Source organism: Typopeltis vanoorti, chromosome 15, assembly GCF_054136105.1.
Source record: "Typopeltis vanoorti isolate ZY-2024b chromosome 15, IOZ_Tvanoo_1.0, whole genome shotgun sequence".
NCBI classification, from domain to species: Eukaryota; Metazoa; Arthropoda; class Arachnida; order Uropygi; family Thelyphonidae; genus Typopeltis; species Typopeltis vanoorti.
Genome location: NC_143563.1, coordinates 30,331,980 through 30,354,961, shown reverse-complemented (window position 1 = coordinate 30,354,961; position 22,982 = coordinate 30,331,980). Strand labels below are relative to the sequence as shown.

The 22,982-nt window shown below is 35.6% G+C and overlaps 1 protein-coding gene across 3 annotated transcripts in view; it reads right to left on the bottom strand.

Moving 5' to 3' along the window:
• Positions 1 to 22,982, bottom strand: part of poe (E3 ubiquitin-protein ligase-like protein poe) — an 801,929-nt gene that overhangs the window by 689,029 nt on the left and 89,918 nt on the right. For all 3 annotated transcript variants that reach the window (XM_090405892.1, XM_090405894.1, XM_090405895.1), the window contains exons 7-8: positions 13,489 to 13,571; positions 8,772 to 8,890 (exon numbers count right to left, since the gene is read on the bottom strand). In XM_090405892.1, the coding sequence (XP_090262018.1) occupies positions 8,772 to 8,890; positions 13,489 to 13,571 (202 nt within the window). The remainder of the gene's footprint in view (positions 1 to 8,771; positions 8,891 to 13,488; positions 13,572 to 22,982) is intronic.

Sequence of the window (22,982 nt, the reverse complement as noted above, 5' to 3'; positions counted from 1 at the left end):
AAATGTAAGAAAGCTAAGCTTTGTATCCATATAAGAAGTGGCTAAACAAAAGTAATGGAGGAATACCATTTGTCCATGAGAGTGAAGAATACAGAAGATAAACATGATGGCAGAAGCTTCAAGAAAATATTCCACAAGCTATTTGGAAAGCTTAGAAATGGAGAAAAGAATAAGGAATCATCATAGATGATAAATATGACATAAAAACTAAAAACAAATATTTACCCAGAAAAATTATTAAATGAAGTAAGCAGGAATAGAAGAGTAGTAGAAAATATTCAGAAAATTAAATTATACTTGACAAGAAATATGCTATGTTCAAGCATGAGCGAACAAAAGTTTGCACTACAATGGGCAATTTATGTATAGAAGCAAATGACTGCACATCAAACCAGCCTAATAACCTATAATGTACAGCAATGATTCCTTTCAAATATATATATATATATATTGACAACTTATGGAAAGAATCACTAAACACATTGGTTTCAACTTTATTGCTAGAACTAACAATCTCATGGAAGGCATATGGAAAATATGCCTTCCATGTTGATTTAGTTATCAGTATCTCTCCATGTCTTGCATTGACTAATGAGACTTCAATAAAGATTGAAATCACATCTAAAAGGAAGTGCTGTGCATTATGTACTAAAGCAATGTGATGTGATGGCATCTGGCTCTATATAGAAGTAGACCCAGGTGTGAAAACCTATGTTTGTTCATACTTAGATAAAGGGGAAAATTAAAAAAATTATATAATTTCTTGTCGATATAATTTACATTCTAACCAAGTGAACACCTTGATATAAAAATAACCCAGACAACTATATTTCAGTACTAGAGATAGAAAAAACTATCACAGATATTAAATTAGGAAAAGCAACTGAAAAACAATGTTCAAATGCTTATCACAGTCTGTTACGTGAGTGGATAGCACTATCTCTCTCTCTCGCCAACTAATAAGTTTTGGTTCAAATCTTATTCAGGCATAAAATAAAGTGTTTGTGAATGTCATTAAGTTTGCAATGAATTTTATCTCCTATAAGACCAGCACCCTGCTTATAAAGAGATATGAAGTGGCTTGAGAATGTTTCATGTTTGGTCTCTAGAGCAAGGGTCCTGGATTATCTAATATCTAACCCTTAGTCCATCAACAGTAATGTACGATAGGTTTATAACCTTTTGCAGAGGTGGGATTCACATTAAAAATAACAATAAAAATTAGTTTTACAGTGACTGCACTACATAACTTAAAAGACTAGGCGAGAAGGTCAAATTCCAGATGACTGGAGAGAACTCCACAAAAAGACAAAAAAAAAAACTGAATAAAGGAATGAAAACTGAATATGAGAATACATATATACATCTTCAAGGCCCACGCTTCCTAATTGGGTTGTGGGGGCAAAAGCTGCAAGAGGAACTTCCAATGGTCACGATCCTCTGCCACCAAGCTCAGGTGTTCTGGTGGGATTCCCAAACGTGTCCACCCAAGGTTTTGGATATAATCTATCCAGCGAGTCCTTGGCCTTCCATGTGGCCTCCCACCCTCTGGCTTGGCAAAGAGGGCCTGCTGAGGGAGCCTCTCTTGTGGCATTCTGACCAGGTGCCCATACCAGCGTAACTGTGATCTCTCAACATGGAGAAGCAGCGGTTGAGTATTGAGGGTTTCCCGAATTGCAGAGCTTCTGACTCTGTCGAGTTTTGTCAGCCCCACAACCCCTCGAAGGAACCTCATTTCAGCCGCTTGGATTCGTGTCCGCATTCTTTCGGTCATTACCCAACTCTCATGACCATAGGTGAGGATGGGGACATAGACTGTATTGAAGACAGCCAGCTTTGCCTTCTGGCTTAACTCCCGTTTCAATACTACTGAACGGCCAAGCTCCCGCAATATTGAGCTTGCTAAGCCAATTCGAGTATCTAGCTCTACGTCCCATTTTCCATCATTCGTGAATATGGACCCAAGGTATTTAAACTTCTCCACCTGTCTCATTGGGACTCCACTTACATTTAGAGTGCACTGGGATGGTTGTCTTGAGATCACAAATGTTTCAGTTTTGGCCAACTGATCTTCATTCCGGCGTCTGCACAAACAGCTACAAACCTATCCAGGGTCTGCTGGAGGTCATCTGTGGAAGAGCTAAGCAGAACTAGGTCATCTGCAAAAAGCAGACGTCCAATGCTACATTTTCCAATTCTGACACACTCACTGCCTCGGCTGTGCCTATCAATCCAGTCCATAAATATTATGAAAAGGAGGGGTGACAGAACACACCCTTGGCAGAGGCCAACGGAGACTGTGAAAGGTTCAGACTTTGTGCTGTTTACCCTGACACAAAACTCTGGGCATTCATACAGGGACTTGATGGCAGCTAATAGTTGACCATCCACTCCATACTCCTGCTACTTGCCAAAGCTTATCCCGAGGAACCCGGTCATATGCCTTCTCCAAGTCCACAAAACATGTGTAGACATTCTTGGCATATTCCCAAGATTTCTCAAAGACTTGCCTTAAAGTGAAGATTTGGTCAGTTGTGCTTCTACCAGGACGAAAGCCACATTGTTCTTCCTGGAACTTTGACTCAACTATGCTCCTGCACCGTCTTTCCAAGCACTTAGCATACACTTTCCCAGGCAGGCTGAGCAGAGAGATGCCACGATAGTTACTGCAATCCTTCTGGTCTCCCTTCTTAAAGACTGGTATTATTATGCCTGTCTGCCATTGCTTTGGTGCTCGCCCAGATATCCAAGCAGCCTGACACACTCGAGTCAGCCAGAGAACACCGTCTCGATTTAAGACTTTTAGCATTTCGGGCCAAATTTCATCATCGCCAGCAGCCTTGCCCGATTTTAGCGATTTTATTGCTAAATGGACCTCTTCTGCTGTGAGACTAGTCATTGCCCTGATCTGCACCTCTTGGTGCAGATCAGGGCAATGACTAGAATATGAGAATTATAAAGGAATTTTTATTGAGTTTTCTAGGTAAGATTTATTTTATGTAAGAATACTTCAGACAGAGACTATGAAAATGATTGAAAACAAACCTGGGGAAAAGTGAGTTCCAGCCAAATAGTTTGTGATTTCTGGATTCTATAAAAGGCACAAAGTTCCAAGAGAAAAGTTATTCAAAATGCCACAATTATACATAAATGGACATTACACAGAGCAATATATAATTTCTAACTCAAATAAGGCGATTACCATTCCAATACATAAAAAATGTGATAAGGGTAACTATGAAAACTAGAGATGAGTAAGTCTCCTAAATATTGGTTATAAGTCAGCTAAAAAAAAATCAACTAACATCTTTTATTCCTGTACAGGAAGTAGGCGAGGCAGTTTTAGTGCTATCTAACTTTTGGAGACTGAGTGGGCAGTTCAATCTCCACTGGTAGCCAATCAAAGATAGCTGGCCCTAATTAAGTGACACAGAGTGAAGAGATGGCTCAATAGGCGCCGCCATCCCGTGGTCCCTAACACAATATATTTAATGTCCATGTGTGGGTCCTACAGTCGGTTTTCTTGAGATTACGGGACGAAAAACCTGAGTTTCTGGAAGAAAAAACCCGCTTGCCCGTGCCAGAAATCGACTAACTCAGGAACCGGTTGAAAAAAGGCTTAGAATTTCCTCTAGTCGCCAACTAGATTTGAAACCAAGTCTTTCTTCGTGCAGTCAAGCACCGTGGTATGCAAACACCACATCCATTGAGCTACACAGGCTCCTTGGTTATAAGTTATAATATTTGTATTTGTAAATAATATTTGTATTTATAACTTATAATTGGTTATAAGTTATAAATACAAATATTAACTTCAAAACTTAAATTGCATGTACGAGGGTTGTTTGAAATGTTTGGTAAAAAAAATAAGTTAAACACATTTTTTTGGAAAAAATCACCTTTATTTCTCAACCTAGTTTCCATCGAGGTCTACACATTTGGTTCAGCGAGTTTCCAATTTTTTCATCCCATCTAAAAAGTAGGATTTGTCAAATTGTGCAATATAGTCATTGACAGCCTTGATGACATCCTCATTCAAAAAAATTTTTTTTCCCACCGAGCCAAATTTTTAAGTTTGGGAACAAGAAGAAGTCACAAGGGGCCAAATCCAGAGAACACGGTGGATATGGAACCAATTCGAACCTCAATTCGTGCAATTTTGCCATTGCGACAGCTGATGTGTGGGACGGTGTATTGTCTTCATGAAAGAGCACTTTTTTGTATGCCAATCTTGGCAGTTTTTTCTTCAGTTCTTTTAAATGGTCCAACAATGACACATAATAGACTCCTGCTATTGTCTTACTGAAAAAAAAAAAAAAAAAAAAGCGAAGACCGTTTTGTCAGCTGGAAAGGTTATGGCCACTGTTTTTTGGGATTCCCAAGGAATTATCATGATAGACTAACCCTTTTCCAAATAGTCTATCATGATATTTCCTTGGGAATCCCAAAAAACAGTGGCCATAACCTTTCCAGCTGACAAAACGGTCTTCGCATTTTTTTTTCCGGTGCTCTTTCACTGGGCATTGTCTATTGTTTTGACTTCTGCTTGGACTAAGATGTGCAGTGGTGGATACAAGTTTCGTCTACAGTCACAAATTGATGCAAAGAATCCTGTGAGTTGCAATTAAACATCGCCAAACACTACGGTGAAATGTCTTTTTGCATGCATTTTTGATCGAAAGTCAACAATCGCAGCACCCATCATGCACACAGCTTTTTCATGCACAATTTTTCGTGGAGGATTTTATACACCGTTCAGTTGAGATGCCTACAATCTCAGCAGTCTTCCATGACGATACCATGGATTTTGTCAATCATTTCCTTCGTAGTAACCTCAGTCTGGCATCCAGAGTGTGCTTCATCTTCGATGGACTTATGACCACATTTAAACTCATTTATCCAAAAATAAATAGTCTTTAATGCTGGTGCAGAGTCCCCGCGAACTGCATCTTACTCGGTTTTGATCTGCATGGCCGTCCACTTCTTCAAATAAAAGTGTTTTATCACTGCACAAAACTTGTTTTTCTCCATTTTTATGAAAAATGTGAACACGGTCATTTTAAATATTTGCCAAACACGAACTACATGTCGCATATGGCTAAAATTTTGCCATGGGTCATGAAAAAGATGCTACATGGTGACACTGGTATGAATGAATGAATTGTGTCGCCATCTATTGGAAATTAACCAGACCTTTCAAACAACCCTCGTAGAAGATAAACTTTGTAAAGAACAAAATTGCTAGAGAAGAAAAGGACAATTATATTGACCCAGGTTTTACATTAAAAATCCTAATCGATAAGCAATATGAATTCCACATAGAAACACATCTGTAGATTACTGGAAAGCTTTTAACTAAGTCATAAGAAACAAATACAGATCATATTCAAGAAGTAGAACATTCCAAATCAGTGGCTCTCAGCAAATAACTAATATGTATCAAAACAGCTGTAAGAAAGACTCAATGAAGAAGCGACAGAATAAAGATCAATAAACAGAAGAGTCGGTCAAGAATTCCCAATATCACCACTCTTATTTAATATCTATGTAGATGAAACAGTAAAGAAATGAAAGAAAAATTATAACCAGCATTTAAACTAGATTGTGGAACTATACTTCATACCATGTCATTTGCTAAAGGACAAAGTATAAAGCAAAAATATAATTTTATTTCAAGTATGTATGTATGTAATCCTTGCCTTACACTTGCTTTTTACTCAAACCATCCTCCTATACCTACTTTATTTCTAACTATTGACTAACAGCTTAATTATAAGTCGTCGTCATCCCTGAAAATATCATCTTATAATTAAGTTACCACCACCCCCACCAAATATACTTGATGCCATGTCATTTGTTATATGACCAAAATAATCATAAGAAGAAATGAAGATAAATTTCAGATATAGTTTCCTTAAATATAATTGCCTTAAAAATCGTGGTTTTTAAAGGATTATCTCTATTCAGAAGTAAAATCATGACTGAAAATAAAATTTTAGAACAAATTAGCTGCTTCAAATACTACAGGTTCTGTATATCATATACAAAAGAAGCTGCCAATGATAACAAAATTTCAAACTTCCTAAAAATTACAAGAATGAGCAATAATACTTTCAAACCTTACCAATTTCAAAAACATATTATAATAAGAATATGATAAAGTTCTGGTGAGACCATCTTTACTGTATGGAAGTGAAATATGGACCATATAAACTGCAAAAATATAAAAGAACAGAAAGTGGAGAAATGAAATTCCTATTATTATTATCATTATACAAGTACCTCTATGGAGTCTGAAGACTCATCATGGGAGATCCAATCTATCCACACAATCTATCATACCTCTGCTTGAACCCATTAACAAGCAAAGCACTTGCAACTGAATGGCAATCCATTCCATTCATTCATTCACAACTCTTCAAGCAAAAAATATAGTCCTCGCGCCCCTACTAACCACACCTTTATTCAACTTCCAGGGATGACCCCTTGTTCTGTTCCCTCTAGCCAAGTGCTGAAACATTTCCCTTGCATCTACCCTATAACGCTTTAAGCAACTTAAATGTTTCTATCATATCCCCTCTTTTCCTCCTATCAACCAACTTCTGCAATCCACACACCTCCAATCTATCCTCATAGGATAGATTGAAGGTGTGTGTGGATTGCTACTCGCCATCTTGGTCACCCACCTCTGAATCCTCTCCACTGCTTCCTCATCCCCAAGAAAGCCAGGGGACCACACTTGAGCACAGTCCAGATGTGGGCATATCAAGGCCTTATAAAAAGGAATAACTTCCTTATCTCTACATTTCTCCACATTAAACTGACACCCATGATCTTTTGTCCATACTGACATGCATGGACGATTTAAATAAGCCTATTTAAATCATCCTGCAAGCTCTCCACATTATCTTGATTAACTATTACTCTACCTAATTTCACATCATCAGCAAACAGCTGAATATTTTCTTCCAGGTTATTTCCTATATCTTTTATGTACAAATTAAACAGCAATGGTCCCAGCACTGAACCTTGCAGAACACCACTAGTGACCTATTTTTGCCTTGATTCTGTCCCTCCATATACCATATTTTGATATCTGTTCAGCAGCCACTCTTTTATCCACTTAACTGGTGTCGTACCCATCCAACGTCCTATGAAGGATAGAAAGAAATGGACTGAGCATAGTGAAAGAATAGAAAATTTGAGACTACCCTAAAACACACACAAAAGAGGATACAGTCACAGCCAACCAAGTAAAAGACGGAATGAGGCCAGAACATGCTACTGGGCCTAAATTCCTGAAAGGATGCTGATAACTTATAATTAAGCTGTAAATCAACAGTTAGAATTAAATGAAATATAGGAAGATGGTTTGATGCAAAGATTTGCTTAATCCTTTACAAGCACATACAGACAAAGTTTGCACATGAAGTATCTTCATAACAAGTCTACAGAGGCTGTTGACTTCATATCAGTTGTCTCAGTAAAGATTAAAAAATGCAGAAGTCATGGCTTCTGCATTGATTTAACCTTAATATGATTTAACGATATGAAGTCGACAAACCCTATATAGAAGTAGATTTGTGAAGATACTTCATGTGCAAACTTTGCTCATGCTTGGGTAAAAGATTAAACAAAAATATAATTTCTTGCCAAGTATAATATGCTTTATAACTCTGTGAAAAAACTTTCTGCAAGGGTGTCACTATCTCACTGCTATTCATTACCCATATGGATCACATTAGGAAGGAAAGTGGCATTACTACATATCAACTGGATTCTCAATAAGTCCCTAAAGAACAAGTAAAACTCAGCTATTTAAATATTTAAACACAATTTTTAGCAAAGATGAATAAATTTGCATAAATTTATATGGAATAAAACAGAAATTAGCCAAAATAAGTGAACTAGTATTACATATGCTAAGACAATTAAGGACATGATGAAAGACTAGACACACTGTTATCTGTGATTGATCTTGAAAAAATTACATGAGGAAACAGAAAGCAGAATCATAATATTAAAAATGAAGATATTGGGAAGGAACTTATAATTAATGTTGTTGTAATCACTGTAATGATGTAAACTTAATATGTAATAGTATTATCATGTCACATCCCTGTATGCCTTTTGAGGTACATATGAGGAATCCGATGATGACTTAGCAATAGTAATCAAAAATGCGTGGACAGAACAAATCTAATTTCCTTGCCCATTCAGCTAAACAGAATCGGCAAGGAAAAGTTAACAAAACAGATGTTCATTCAAATGTAGAAGAAAAGCTCCAAAATCTGGGTAGATTGATGCAGTTTGTATATCAAAATTTTAGTTCTTACATTTCCCCTTGAAGGAATGTAAAAAAACTTAATAATGGTGATGCAGTCTTCATGGGTTGGGAGTATACCCATATCTAAACAATGTCAAGACAAATATATTCAAAACGGTAGGGAACTGTATCCAGAATACTATGACTATATGCATCTTGCATGAAAACAACCATTTCAACAATTAATAGCATCACAAAGAAGAGAAAATATTTTATTAAGATGAAAAATGAATATAAAAGATGCACAACAAAAAGTTTTTTATTACATATATGGCACATTTAGAATTCAAAATTTAAAAAATTGGCTTGTATTTTTACCTTCAGCATTACTATACAAACAAACAAACACAAACACACATACCATTATTTACAATTATCACATTTTAGTGATAAAAATTAGGGGAGCTCTGTATTTAAATTAATAATTTATTTATTTATTTATTACCTGTAAAGTATCTGAGAGCATTCCAGTAGCCAAAATATTATGCAAAAAATGAGCCAGTGAATTTGAAAAATCATCATAAAGTTGTCCAAGAACTGCTCCAAAATATATACTAATTGTTCCTGAAAATGAAAAGTTTTACTTGTGTATTTTATAATCATAAACATAGTTTGCACTGTAATCTTAGTTTAAATGCAAGTGAAATCTGCACATGAAGTAAAAGAAATAACAACAGTCTTGGTGAATGCAGAAGCTTTGAGAATTATAGAAATATTTGCTTAATACTAGTTTTTAAGCGTGCTGACCAAGTTTCTGTTCAGAATTTGTCATTCATCTTGTTAATGGAATAACCAGAAAAAAAAAAAATGATATGTCATATTTTAGTTATATTTCACCTTTGTTTTTGTGCTTAATCATCACTATAATCTGTGATAATAGCTACTTTACTGATATTATTAGCTTACATTTAAAATTTACATTAAAAAAAATCAAAACAGCTTTTTTTTCTCTCCACATACTGAAATATGAAATACATGGCTCATTGTTGAATTGTGCTATGTAATGACAGCTATGCCAGATTTATGTGCCCAGCATTTTTCATCTGTTAAATACTTATATTAACAGAATCACTACTCTAATATACCAGTCTTTGAATTTCACTGTTATTCCATTAATTATTCTCTAATTATTTCATAAAAATAACTTATTTCTTTTATTGCTATGCAATTTGCAAAAAAAAAGCGTATAGTTTCACAGTTGCAAAACAATCTGCAATCAACTTTCATTATAGCAAACACTCAATATATAATGAAATGCAAAAACACAGCCAGAGTTCCATAGTATCAGGTCTATTCAAACTTTTTCCACTAAAACAATTTCTTTATTCCATACAATTCACTAGAGTGAGAAATTACTGTCTGCAAATAAAATTTTTGTCTACCCTGAAAATTAACAGAATCACTACTCTAATAAACCGGTCTTTGAATTTCACTGTTATTCCATTAATTATTCTCTAATTATTTCATAAAAATGACTTTTTTTTTTTTTATTGCTATGCAATTTGCAAAAAAAATGTAGTTTCACAGTTGCAAAACAATCCGTAATCAACTTTCATTATAGCAAACACTCAGGTTCAGGTACATTTCAATGGGCAAAAATATAGTCAAGTTATGGGGTTGAGTTGCAGGATTAAAAATCCAAGCATCAAAGAGGGAAAAAAAGGCCAACTTGCTGCTCATGCCAAAGATCAACTAACTCTGGAACTGGTTGAAGAAAGGCTTCAAAAAAGTTCCTCTAGTTGGACAAAACATGTGTCCTCCTTTGAGACACCTATTGCTACAGATACAAATACTATTTCTAAAAAGGATGTACTAGTCCTCCCTTGGTGTTTCATTAGCAAAACATGCCAAAAGAATCCTGAGTAGCTGAGTTACCCACCAGTCTTCTGATTCTAATGGTATTCTTCTGCATCCTTCTCCTACTACAAATTATACATAAAACTTTTTATTCAGAATTAACACCCATCCTGTATAAACTTAACAATCTTTCATATTTATCTATCCCACAACATGGAAACTAGCCGATATTAAAATTGTTTCATTCTGAAGATAGGAAATAAAAACCAGACATTAAGTTACTGTTCCATTACCCGCACTTCAATTCTATCAGAAATAAAGGAAAAATCCTGTTACTCTTGATCCACAACATATCTCCTTGTTAACATCACCTATCTAAGTATCCAATTTTACGGTGGTGGCCTACAGGACATCCACAAGGTGACGGATGAGGCCTTGAATCGGCTTTCCAGCCTGGACCTTGACCTGTAGTTGGTAAGGAGGAAACAGAAGATTACGGTCCCGTCTCACCACGAAGACGTTATTCTAGTAGTCACTCTCATAGTCCTCGTCATAGTATCAGCAGAACTCCTCATGTTAGAAGATGATGATACAGTGTGAAATGGGCCTCCTCTAATGGATCAAGTTTTCTCACACAAGACATAACTGCTCTCTACTTAAACTTCAGATACAGCCACTTTTATGTTGTGAAGTGTTGTGAGAACGTGCAGTCTTGTCATACTTGGTGCAGCAGTCCCTGGCTTAATTATGACAAGTTACTTTTGCTTTATATTAAAAAAAAAAAAAAGAAAAGAAAGACTTAGTAAGCAGGTTGTGCCTTTTATGTAATGAACTTTTATATGTTAAGATTTTCATCATTTGTTTCTGGAAATTGTGATTGTATTTTTCACTTACCGGTTTCATGTAGCCATAAGAATAAATAAATAAATTGCTCTCCCCAATGCCATCAACCACTCTGAAATCCGACTTCCTCTCCTTGAAAGTCGATGTACTTCACTTCAACTTATTTAGCAGTGAAGCTACTTCCTTGGTAATTTAACATACACAATAATAATTGGCTTTTCTTCTCCAACTGCAGACTAAGCAGGCAAAGATACTGAGACATCTGCCATCACAAATGACCTTAAGCAAATTGTTCACATGCCTACCTGAGTACTAGATAACCCCAACCACTCTGTACCTCTTCCTCATTAGTGATCTCTCCAAATATACTGTGAAGATTGTATCTCCCTTATGTAATCCAGACCACAACTTTGTGCTATCTCTTTCCCCACTGAGTAACACCCACACAGTCATTCTCACCCAAGAGTTGTCTGGCATAAGAACACCAAATGGTAACCTCCATTTAGTGTTCTTATTCATTTGGTATTATTGCTTTCAGCCTTCCAACCCAAACATATGAACTGAATGCATTACTGAAGTATTCCTCTCCAAAATGGAAGCATAAATTTTCCATTCTACACTAAATTCCCATCCCCTTGATAGGCATTCTCCAAAATATGCACCAAAGCAAGCTGTACAAATGAAGAACCAAGCATACATCAACTGGCTATGATTAAGAACTCCATCTCTCACTCCATCAAATAATAAATGACCACCTGCTTACACCAACATTTGAAATGGCTGCAAGAATATCATCATTGCATCAAAAACTGATTTGCAAAAAGCCAAAAGCAGAAAACTTGCATCAAGTCCAAATGGAAGCTGTGCGTTTCTTTCCTCTGGCAAAAGCAGTTGACCACAACTTTTGCCCAACATTGCTTCCACTGCTACTGCACCTAGATGGGTCTATTGCATTATCATCAACAGAGAAAGCCAATCTCCTGGCATTGATACTTTTTCTCAAGTGCCCATATAGATGATTTTGGTGTATGCCCCTCAACCATTCCAAACACCCAATACTCAATGCCTCCTCTGATCTTACACCAGGAAGTGATCAGAAAAATCCTATCCAAATTAGAAAAAATCTCCTGGCTCTGACAGCATTCTTCTATTTGTCCTAAAGATTTGCACTCCAGAGTTGACTCCTATTCTATGTTGCCTTATTATGCTCTCTTACTCCACCAGCATCTACCCTGCACCCTAGAAATTAGCCCATATCCAATCTATTTCAAGAAGGATGACAGATCCTTACCATCAAACTATCACTTAATCTCTCTCAACCTCAGTCCTCTCCAAAGTAATGGAGAGAACCATCTACACCCTACTCCTACACTCCAACTCCAATAATAAATGACCACCACTGTGGATTCCACAAATGCAGTTCAACAATACAGTTTTTCTGATTCACTTCTGTTGGAAGAATTAAATTAAATAAAAATCACCTTAACTGCTAATGGATATAACAAAACTATCCCAAAATTTAATAGATATTATCTCTCAACTCGACTAAAAAAAAAAAAAAATCCATATCCTAAATTAAAGGAATATCGGAACAAATGGCACAGGTTCTTCATAAGTATAATCTATACATCAAATATTGAAATGAGCTGAGAAATTGTCTTTTCTGCCATCTACCAAACAAAGATAAATTACTATCTCTTTACTTGTCTGGTATCAATGCATTACTTATGTCAATTTTGGAGAGATAGGATATTCTTATAAAATTAGAAAGAGCAAGAACATCAGGACTACATGCTAAGATTGGAACAAGAACAAGTTCTTAAAGTCTGAAAAGTCTGGCCTTAGTTACCACATGCTACTAAAACTAGACACAGAATTCATTGGAATCAAATCAAGATTCTTCATTCCAGTAGATTTACTCTTCTCCTTCCTGAAACTTTATGACATGTCTGAATCATAACCACCACTCTGACTATATGCCTGTCTTAAAGTTCTGGGAATCATTATGAACTTTTTTTCTCCCCAATAATGAATAAGTTATATAGCACACTGAATTACAAAAACTAACCATTGTATTCTGCAATTTACTCAGCAGGCTCTAGAAGTCATCTTAAATGTTGTCAATCAATCTTCTCTCCCTGACAGTGTCATTGTAGCACAGGATGAAATATATTGGCGTTAACAAAATCTATTTTTCTGTACACGTGTATCAGCCATTATTAAAAATAACATTTCTTACCACAAAAATATCTTTGCTTAGCCAAATACATATCCTTATTCAACAAAACAAATTATTTTTGTTCTCTTAAAGTTACATTTTAAGTCATGGTAGGAATTTTGGTTTAGATAAGAAGTATTCAAATGCATTCCCAATTGAACAGGGAAATATTTAACTTCCAGATGAATACTTCCAAAACTATCAACAAGAACACAATTTAGAGATATATGAAGAAATTATAATAAAATACTCAGCTATACATTTTATCAAACTTATGCAAGCCTAAAAATGAAAATAATGTTACCAGTGTCAGTGCGTGATGTTTCACGATCAAGATCTTTTATAATACCTGCTAAGATTACCATTTGTTGATCTCCAAGGCTATATCTAAATAAATATGAAAATAATTACTATAATCATTACAATAAAGGATATATGAAACATTATCAAACTATATAATTTCAAAGACATTACAATGCCAAAGCAGAAGTATGCTGACCATTCATGAAAGAATGATAAATACTGTTATTTTAAGCTAGCATACATATATGAATTCAATATACAAAGGTGTGTCATAAACAGAGAATAAGTTTCAGATGCTTTCCTTTCTTTTAGTGTTACACGGTGATCAGCATTCATTTTAGAAATTATGGACTTTACAACCGTGTTATAAATAACTCCTTTAATATCCCAACGTTTTGATCTTCATATTAAGATCATCATCTGGAGCATATACAAATATACAGGACAAGCTAGGTTACATTACATACAGTAAGCTAAAGAAACAATGAAATGATCACAAGTTATTCTAGTGGCATGACCTCTAGAGGGAAAAAAAAATTAATTATTTATAAACTACATCAAGCTAAATTCTATTTATGATAACATGAATAAACATTCTTTCTTACAGATAGTTTTTTTTAGTAACAATGATGTCCTATTTTTAGCATTACAATTGTTATTTTTGATTTAGGATCACGGATTTTCTACAGTCCTGTTTATAGCTTATGTTCTTAGAGAGGAAGGTTCCATGGGTTGAATATATGCCTTCCATATGTTTGGGATTTTTAGACCATCCTTATTGTTCAGATTTTGGCGGTTGGTAATAATCTCACAAGTTTCCTTAAATTTGCGTTCATACCATGTTTCGGTGTGATGTAGACAACTAGTGCTTTTCCAGTCAATTCTGTGTAAGGTGTCAGGGCCCCTGATCAGAAAGGCCAGCTTCACCATAATTATTATATTTAATGTGTCGTTTATGTTCTTTTTGTCTGATAGGAATTGTGCATCCTGTTTCCCCTATATATGGTATGTTACAGGTGCAATAAATACGGTATACTCCAGAGTTGGCCAGCAGAAGGAGTGGGTCTTTGGATGAGTTGAGTAAGCTTTTTAATTTTGCAGGAGGTTTAAAGGTGGCTTTGAGGTTGTATTTTTGTAGTATTCTGTTTATTTTATCTGATGTCCCTTCAATGTAAGGAATGGTTATAGTTTTATTGTAGTCTGGTTTGTCTTTGTTTATTATTGAGGTCTTGTAGAGAATTTTGTTAATAGTGTTTTGGCTGTACCCATTTTTTTGAAAAGTATTGCTGATAACTTTAAATTCGTCTTTCAGTGCCTGTTCACTGGAGCAGATCTTCAGAGCCCTGTTTTTTAGAGTATTAATGACACCTAGTTTTTGTGTTGGGTGGTAGTGGGAGTTTACGTGTATATATTAGCCAGTATGTGCAAGTTTCCGGTAAACAGTGAAGGAAAGATTGCCAGAAGGAAGAAGTGTGACAAGTGTATCTAGAAATGGAAGTTTGTTCTGTTTTTCAATCTCAATTGTAACTGTATGCATTTGTGTTGTTTGTTTAGGTGGCTAAGGAATGTGTCTAGTGTCTGGCGGCCATGGGACCAGATCGCGAAAATATTGTCAAAGTATCTAAGCCAGACTTTGGGTTTTAAGGAGAGGAACCTAAAGCAAGTTCTCAAAATGTTCCATATAAAAGTTAGCAATAGGAGGGGATGATGGCGAGCCTGAGGCTGTGCCTTCTTTTTTGTAGGTAGAAAGCATTTTGCCATAAAAAATAACCAGAATGCAATACATCTGCAAAGAGCGCCGTGATTTCTGGAGGGAATTGGTTCTGTAAAAGAAGGATTGTGTCATTGATTGGGACATTCGTAAAGAGGGCAGAGACATCAAAACTGACTAATAAATCTTTTTCTAATGTAATGTCTTTGATGTTTGTGAAGTGTTGTGTGTTTTTGATATAGGAGGGGGAATGACCTACCAACTCCTTGAGTGTTGCCACTAATTTTTTGGCTAAGTGATAATTTGGGCTATCTATCCCTTCAACTACAGGCCGGAGTGGTGTGTTTTCTTTGTGTATTTTTGGTAACCCATAAATTCTTGGGGAATGAGTGTAGTGTGGAAATAGTTTTTTGACCGTATCTTCGGGCCATGTGGTAATTGACTTAATTGACTATTTTCTTTTTTTATTCTATAGGTTGGGTTGTAGTTAATGAGTTGGTATGTGTTAATGTCCGAGACTAGCAGATTCATTTTTTCTACATAAGTGGTTTGGTTTAAAATAACGGTGGCACTTCCTTTATCGGCTCTAGTTATTAACAAGTTTGGATTTGACTTTAATGATTTCACCGCTGTTAATTCGTGTTTTCCTAAGTTGCTTGTTATTGTTTTGTTATGATTTAAAATGTTGGCGGTTTCTAAACGTATTTTGTCTGCTATGTTATTTGGGATGAATCTTAAGCCTTTTTCTATGTTACAAATAAATTCAAGTTTGTTTATAGACCTGGGTGCTATGGCAAAATTTAGACCTTTATTTAATACGAGAGTTCGTCTTTGTTTAAAGAGTGGTTGGATAGGTTAACTACATTACTGTTACCTGTAGGCGATTGGTGGCTCCTGTTGTTTCTTGTTTCTGGTTGGTTATCATTCTGTGGAGAGATTTGAATGTGGCCGTTGGTTTTGTCGATCTTTTAGTCTTTGAAATTTGGAAATTAGGTTTTCTTTCTTCGTTTGAAGGATATGGTTCGATGTGTTGTCCATAATCTTTTCCAGGATCATCCAGATCCAAGTTACCAGAAAGACCTTAGGCATTACTCAAAACCAGCTACAAAAGGAAAAATCGGAACTTTCAAGCTACTTAAACACAGATATCTGAATGATCCCGGAAAAGATTATGGACAACACAGTGAACCATATCCTTCAAACGATTAATACAAACAATTAGTAGGTGGACTGGGTAGTGCTATTAGACAGAGGATAGTGTAGATGATGGGTTGTGAGGCAGAGAGTGCCGCCCCCCCTCCATACACACACAATTAGTCCTGAAACTCCATGGAAGTGTCACAACAACGATAATTTCAGGCAGTAACCAAATACTAGCCACATCAATGCTATGGTAATGAGCTCTTGCATGTTAATTAATTATTAATGCATAGCTATCTTAACTTTTTGCCATGTTTTTTTTTCAAACTTTTCATCAAATTTTTTTTCTTGACATGTTCCTCCATTTTCTTATAATTACAAATATTTCATTTAAATTTATTTGGATGTTAAGTAAAAGAAATTATTACTTAGTTGCATTAGATATCCTGTTCAATGCATTAGATGTTGGAAATGATCTTTTGCTATGAAAACCAATAAATATGAACATTGGGATGGATTCAAAGCATTTCTACAGAACTAAAATATCTTGAACTTACCACAGCAGTTTGACACTGATTATTTTATCTGGCAATAGTTGCCCTATGCTAATTTCATACCCTTAATAAAGATATCATCTAAAATACTTCAATGTTTGCAAAATTGAAACACATTATCAGGTTTTGAAAAAAAAAAAAAAAAACATCAAGATAACAAGAAAACATTTCCTGTCAAGAAGATATTCAGAAAAAGCTTATCTTTTATGTTCCTAGTAAAATTTCTGGCAATGATGTATTCTTATTGACCTGTTATCAATAAACAGAATAAATACAGTAAATTTTATAATTTGGCCTTCAATGTCCAGCAGTAATGCAATTATTTTTAAATTATCACAAATATTCCAAAGTTATTTCATAATTGATTACAGGCATATCATGGTCATATGACATAATTCAAGATGAGTGCCATATAGTATATATTTCATCATATAGCGAATCACTGTTGTTGATTTTCCCACTTGTAGATGCATGTAATGGTTTAGTAATGTTTTCAAGCAGTGATATGTGTGTGCAAATGATGTAAAGAAAGCATTTATTTATATCAGATAGGCAACAAAAAATTTAGAATAATTTTTGCAAACAAAAAAGTTATTCTGAATAGCTTGTCTTAAGGGAATGTGCCAAACCAGGTTGGTCATCAATCTACACCATTAAAAGTTTCTTTCTCTATATTGGAAATATGATTGTCACATTTACAGATAAGTGTATTAACTAGTGAATCAATTTTCACTTATCAATTATCAATCATGAAACACACCCCAACTCAAAAAGTTCAAGATTGGTACTATCAACATAAGAATCTAGAGAGCCAAAAAAATGGAGCTAGGTGAGGAATTGGATAAGTACCAGATCGCCATAATAGGGGTGACTAAAACAAAAAAAGACAAAAACTAGTGAGATCTTTCTGAGCAATAAATACAAAATGTTATATTGCCTAAACATATAACAGACAATGACAATCAAGAAAAACAAGGAGTAAATAAAACTATTAACTAGTGTATCAATATTCATGGAGTGCTTAAGGGTCAAAACTGTATAACTGAGAGGAGACCTAAACATAGCATTTAAAGGAATGTGGAGAACCAACCAACCAGGACTTCTGACCTAATGTCCAATCCTTGCCTTCTCATGGTGCACCCTGTTAGGTAATTACCTGGATAATGAAAGAACGAGGATGGGCTGGCAATTTGGGATTTACCCAAACAAATTGTATTCTTATTGGCTTAAACCACAAATAAAATAATGGTACAGCATGACAGAATTTCTTGCCAGCTGAGGTGTCGCTGGGTTAAGCAAGTCCCCCCCCCCCCCCGTTGTTTATACCAGGAAACCAGGGTAAGCAGCCAAAAGTCAGCTACTGGAACAAATCCAGAAATACACATCACATCACAAGAGTTCAAGATTGGTACTCAACATAGGAAGATTGAATGGCAAAGAAATGGAGGAATAGAATAAGCACGAGATTGACATAATAGGGATGACTAAAACAAAACAGACAAAAACTGGTGAGATCTTTTTGGGCAATAAATACAAAATGTTATATTCAGGCAATGACAATCAAGGAAAAGGAGTAGCAGCTATAGTATTCAATATATGAGACTAATTTTCTTGAATGGTAGGCAACATCAAGTAGAGTGATGTAGGCAAATATCAGAATGGGAACTAGACAATGAGACTTTTTTGTGCCTAAGATCCCAAAGAAGGTTGTACTAAAGTAGAAGTGGAGGAATTTTTCGAGGCTTTACAGAAAGCAACTGACATAATGAAAAATGAAAAGTTGGTTCTTGTTGGAGATCTAAATAGCAGAGTAGGAAATGATTGTCAGACACAAAAATATTTTGGGAAAATTTGGAGACAAGAGCAAAGCTAATAATGGCAAATACCTGTTGAATTTCTGCTCAGGACATGGACTGGTTCTTACTAATACAATGTTCCAACATAAAAATGCACAAATTCACATGAAGAGAAGAGGCAAGGAATAAGAAAAGTCTCTGACAATGGTATTGTTTATAGTGATGTTTTCTCACTGGTGCAGGAAACTAGAGTGTACAGAGGATTTGAAATTGGAACTGATCACCATTTAGTCTTGAGTAGAATAAAATTGAATTTCATATCAAAAAGAAGAACATGTAACAAAGTTTTGAAAGCGAATATAAGTTGAGTTTCTCTCAGATGTGAACTGTAGACTAAAATACACAAACATTATTCAAGAAAAAATGAAAGATTATTCAAATTAAGTGGATATTGAATCCAACATTATTTCAAAGCTGAATAGAGAAACTACAAGAACTGAAATAACGTTGGATTCAATATCCACTTAATTTGAATAATTTTGCATTGCCGAAGTGAGGCCTTTTTGGTTCTCTATTTCAGTAATTCTTGGTGCCTTTGTGATGTCACACCTCTTGGCAATTCGTATGGTAAAGTATAACCTCTGCATCACTACAACCTCAGTATTTACAATTTTGAGTCTGCCTACTCGCTGATGAGACCTCAAGAAAGGTCGAAACCGGTCTGGGTAGTGACCCCCACCCCTTAATGTATATCATCATACAACTCCTAGGAGATTTGTTTTACATTATGGGAAAATACTAAGGATAGTGATCAGAGCTTAACCCACCTTTATTACGAGTTACCCCTGTCATGATAGGTTTGCTTACACTTGGATCCGCCGAAACTTTTATAGTTTCTATCTATATTCAGCATGAAACTCTTGCAGTTTCTCTGAAACTCTTGTACTTTCTCTATTCGGCTTTGAAATAATGTTGGATTCCATATCCACTTAATTTGAATAATTTTGCATCGCCGAAGTGAAGCCTTTTTGGCTCTCTATGTCAGCAAAAATGAAAGAGTGAGAACAGGAACCAAACCTTGGGGATTCAGTGGCAAGCACTGAAGAAGACATTGATTCAGCCAGAGAGGCATGTGGTGTGGTTGTCTGCAAGGATACAACAATCAGAACTCAATGGTGGACACAGGAAGTTAAAGAGGCAATGAAGGAAAAGAAGAAAGCATATCAAAAGTCCTTGATGAATAAATCAGCTTGTGCTCTTAGAGAATATATAGGCAAATGTAAGAAAGCTAAACACTGTGTAAAACTAGCTAAACAAAATCTTTTGCAAGAACATAGAAAATAAATATTAAGAAAGTAGCAAGATATGCTGGAGGTTGTTGAAAAAAGCTCAGAGATGGAGGAAAGAGTACTGTAAAAGGAATTAGAGATAATAAAGGTGACATGAAAACTGGAGAAAAAGATATCCTTGATGTATTTGTTTCAAGACTCCAACATTATCAGATCTTAACTAAATCACTTAAGGAATTGACAACGTAGATACGAGTATAAATTAAATGACACTTTAATAAATATTTCCGATATTTCGGCAATGTCACGTTGCCATCTTCAAAAGGAACTTACAAAAAAGGCACGTGCACGTAGGCCAACACAGTAACTGAGATTGAAATGATGAAGCTATTGTTCTCCTAAAAGTCCTGATGGTGCCCCCTAGCTGGCTAAGTAGGTGTCCTTAGCTGTTGGGCTGAAGGTCTGCTGATGTAAGCCTCCCAAATTTGCAGCAGTCTCATACAACCAAATTTGTTGAGGTTTGGAGAGATTCTTAGGGCTGAGGCTGATTTGGGCCTCGGGTCAAATCAGTGTTTGATTCCATAAAAGGAACCAAACACTGATTTTATAAGTCTGGAGTAATTACTTAAAAAATAAAAAATTAAAAAAAAAAAAACCATTAAATGAGGTAGCAGATGAGAGATCAGTGGTGGAAGATTTGAAGAAATGCAATCATGAGTGCATACTTGATGTAAGCCATCAAAAACTTGAAATGTGGAAAAAGTAGCTGGAGTAGATAATTTTTAACCTTTAAGTTGAATATCACTGCAAGAATCCCCAAGGAATTAGGAACTCATTGAGAAAGACCACATATCACCAACAAAGCTGCCATACCTTTTCTAGAATCCAATCACACTACCTGCAATCAAAACCTCCAAAAACAATCCATTCTGATCAGATACCACTCTATGAGAGAAAAACTAGCTTCAACTCCTTTATTGACTGCATTCATTCTTAACTTCCATGAATGCCCTGTCGTCCATTCTCCACCATCAAAAAAATTAAAAAATTAAAAAATTCCGTCAACTAGTATTGTAGCCTTTTCAGAAGTTGTTAGGTCCCTATCAATACCACTACTCTTTTTCCTATTTGTTAGTGTCTGCAGTCGACAAATTCCTGTTGTCATAATCTACAATCCTGACATCATTTTTAATATTTTCCTTTGCATACTCTCTACGGTATCTGCATCACCTCAGAAACTAGATCTGCACACAATAGTTCGGTTCAGGTTGTATCAAAGCCTTATAAAGAGGAAAAAGACTTCTTTATCCTTAAATGTCAAGGTTCGTTCAGCACTGCAATTATTTTCTGCGTTGTATTTGAAATCTTTGAAATATATCTACTGAACTTCAACTTCCTATCTAATAAAACAATAAAATCCTTAGTCTGACGAGTTTCTTCCAGCATAATCTAACCAGAATCAATACCATGTACATAGCTTTACATTTATTAACACTGAACTAACAGTCATTTTCACACACCGTGTGTTGAGGCTTAAGTGCTGAGAGGACATCATGTTGGAGGTTTAATGGAATATTATCAGAACTGGGAAAGGATTAAAACTAATTTTAATGATTCCAATATTTCGTCTCAGTCACTGAGACCATCTTCAGGGATTACAAATCACTTTTGTAACAACATACTCAAATACAATATTAAGTGACACACGTCGGTGACTCTAAAGTCCTATCTAGGTGGCGAGCCTTTTATGGGCATTTATAGGTGGCCTACAATGTAACATGGGATCTCTGATAATTCATGTTTCCCAAATTTTGAGAAGTTTAATGCAATCATATTTATTTAAATTTGGTTGATTTCTGAGTGATGCTGCAGATTTTAAAAATGGTCTTTCTTTTTTGAATTTACTATGGTGGAGCATGGTGGTTTTTCTCGAGGAGATCCTGTGGGTTGTATCAAAGCTGGCCTTGCAGACCATATTTTGGAATGATGAACGATAAAAAATAGTCAGATTTTTATTATTATTTATATGGGTACTTAACAGAGTCAAAAGACTCACTGCAGGTGACCCACTCTATCCATTAACAAAATACCTATCATACATCTCCTTAAATCTATTCACTGTTGGGACACTCACAACCACCTCTGGCAATCCATTCCATTCATTTACCACTCTCAAGTAAAGAACCAAGTCCACACACTCTTACTACTCTTAGAAAACTTTCAAGTGTGACCCTTGTTTTCACCCTAGTTCCCATGTATTGAAAAATTTCTTCTATGTCAATCTTATAGTATTCCTTTAGTAACTTCTACGTTTCTATCATATCCCCACTCTTCTGTCTTTCAGCTAAACTCTGCACCCCACACACCTTCAAACTATCCTTGGGGAATATTCCACGACCTGTTATGAGCTTGATCACTTGTCTCCGAATCCTCTCCAACAAAATCCCATTCCCCAAGAAATGCAGGTGACCATATCTCTGCACAATGTGGCCAAAACATAACCTTATAAAGAGGAATAACAACCTCCCTATCTTTACTTGTCAATGTATTCTTCAACATCCAAGTAATCCTCTGAGCTATTTTGCAAACTCTTGCAATATGTTCTCTGAATTTCAAAACTCTATCCCCATCACCTCCCAGATTCCTAGTCTCATCAATTTCCTGTAATCTAGTACCATCAATATGATACAAAGTATATAACCCTTTCATTCCAAAGTGCATTACTTTACATTTTGCAACATTAAATTGACAACCATCATCCTTTGCCCATACAGTCAATTTATTTAAGTCATCCTGCAAGATATCTATATCACCATTATCAACTATTGTCCTCCCCAGTTTTGCATCATCAGCAAACAAATGAATATCTCCCCTCTACAAAAATCTTCTGCTATATCATTAATGTGCAAATTAAAGATTAGTGGTCCAAGATGCCATCAACCTCATATCCACTGGATACTGAACGAACGAGGATGGGCTGGCAATTTGGAATTCAGCCGACCAAA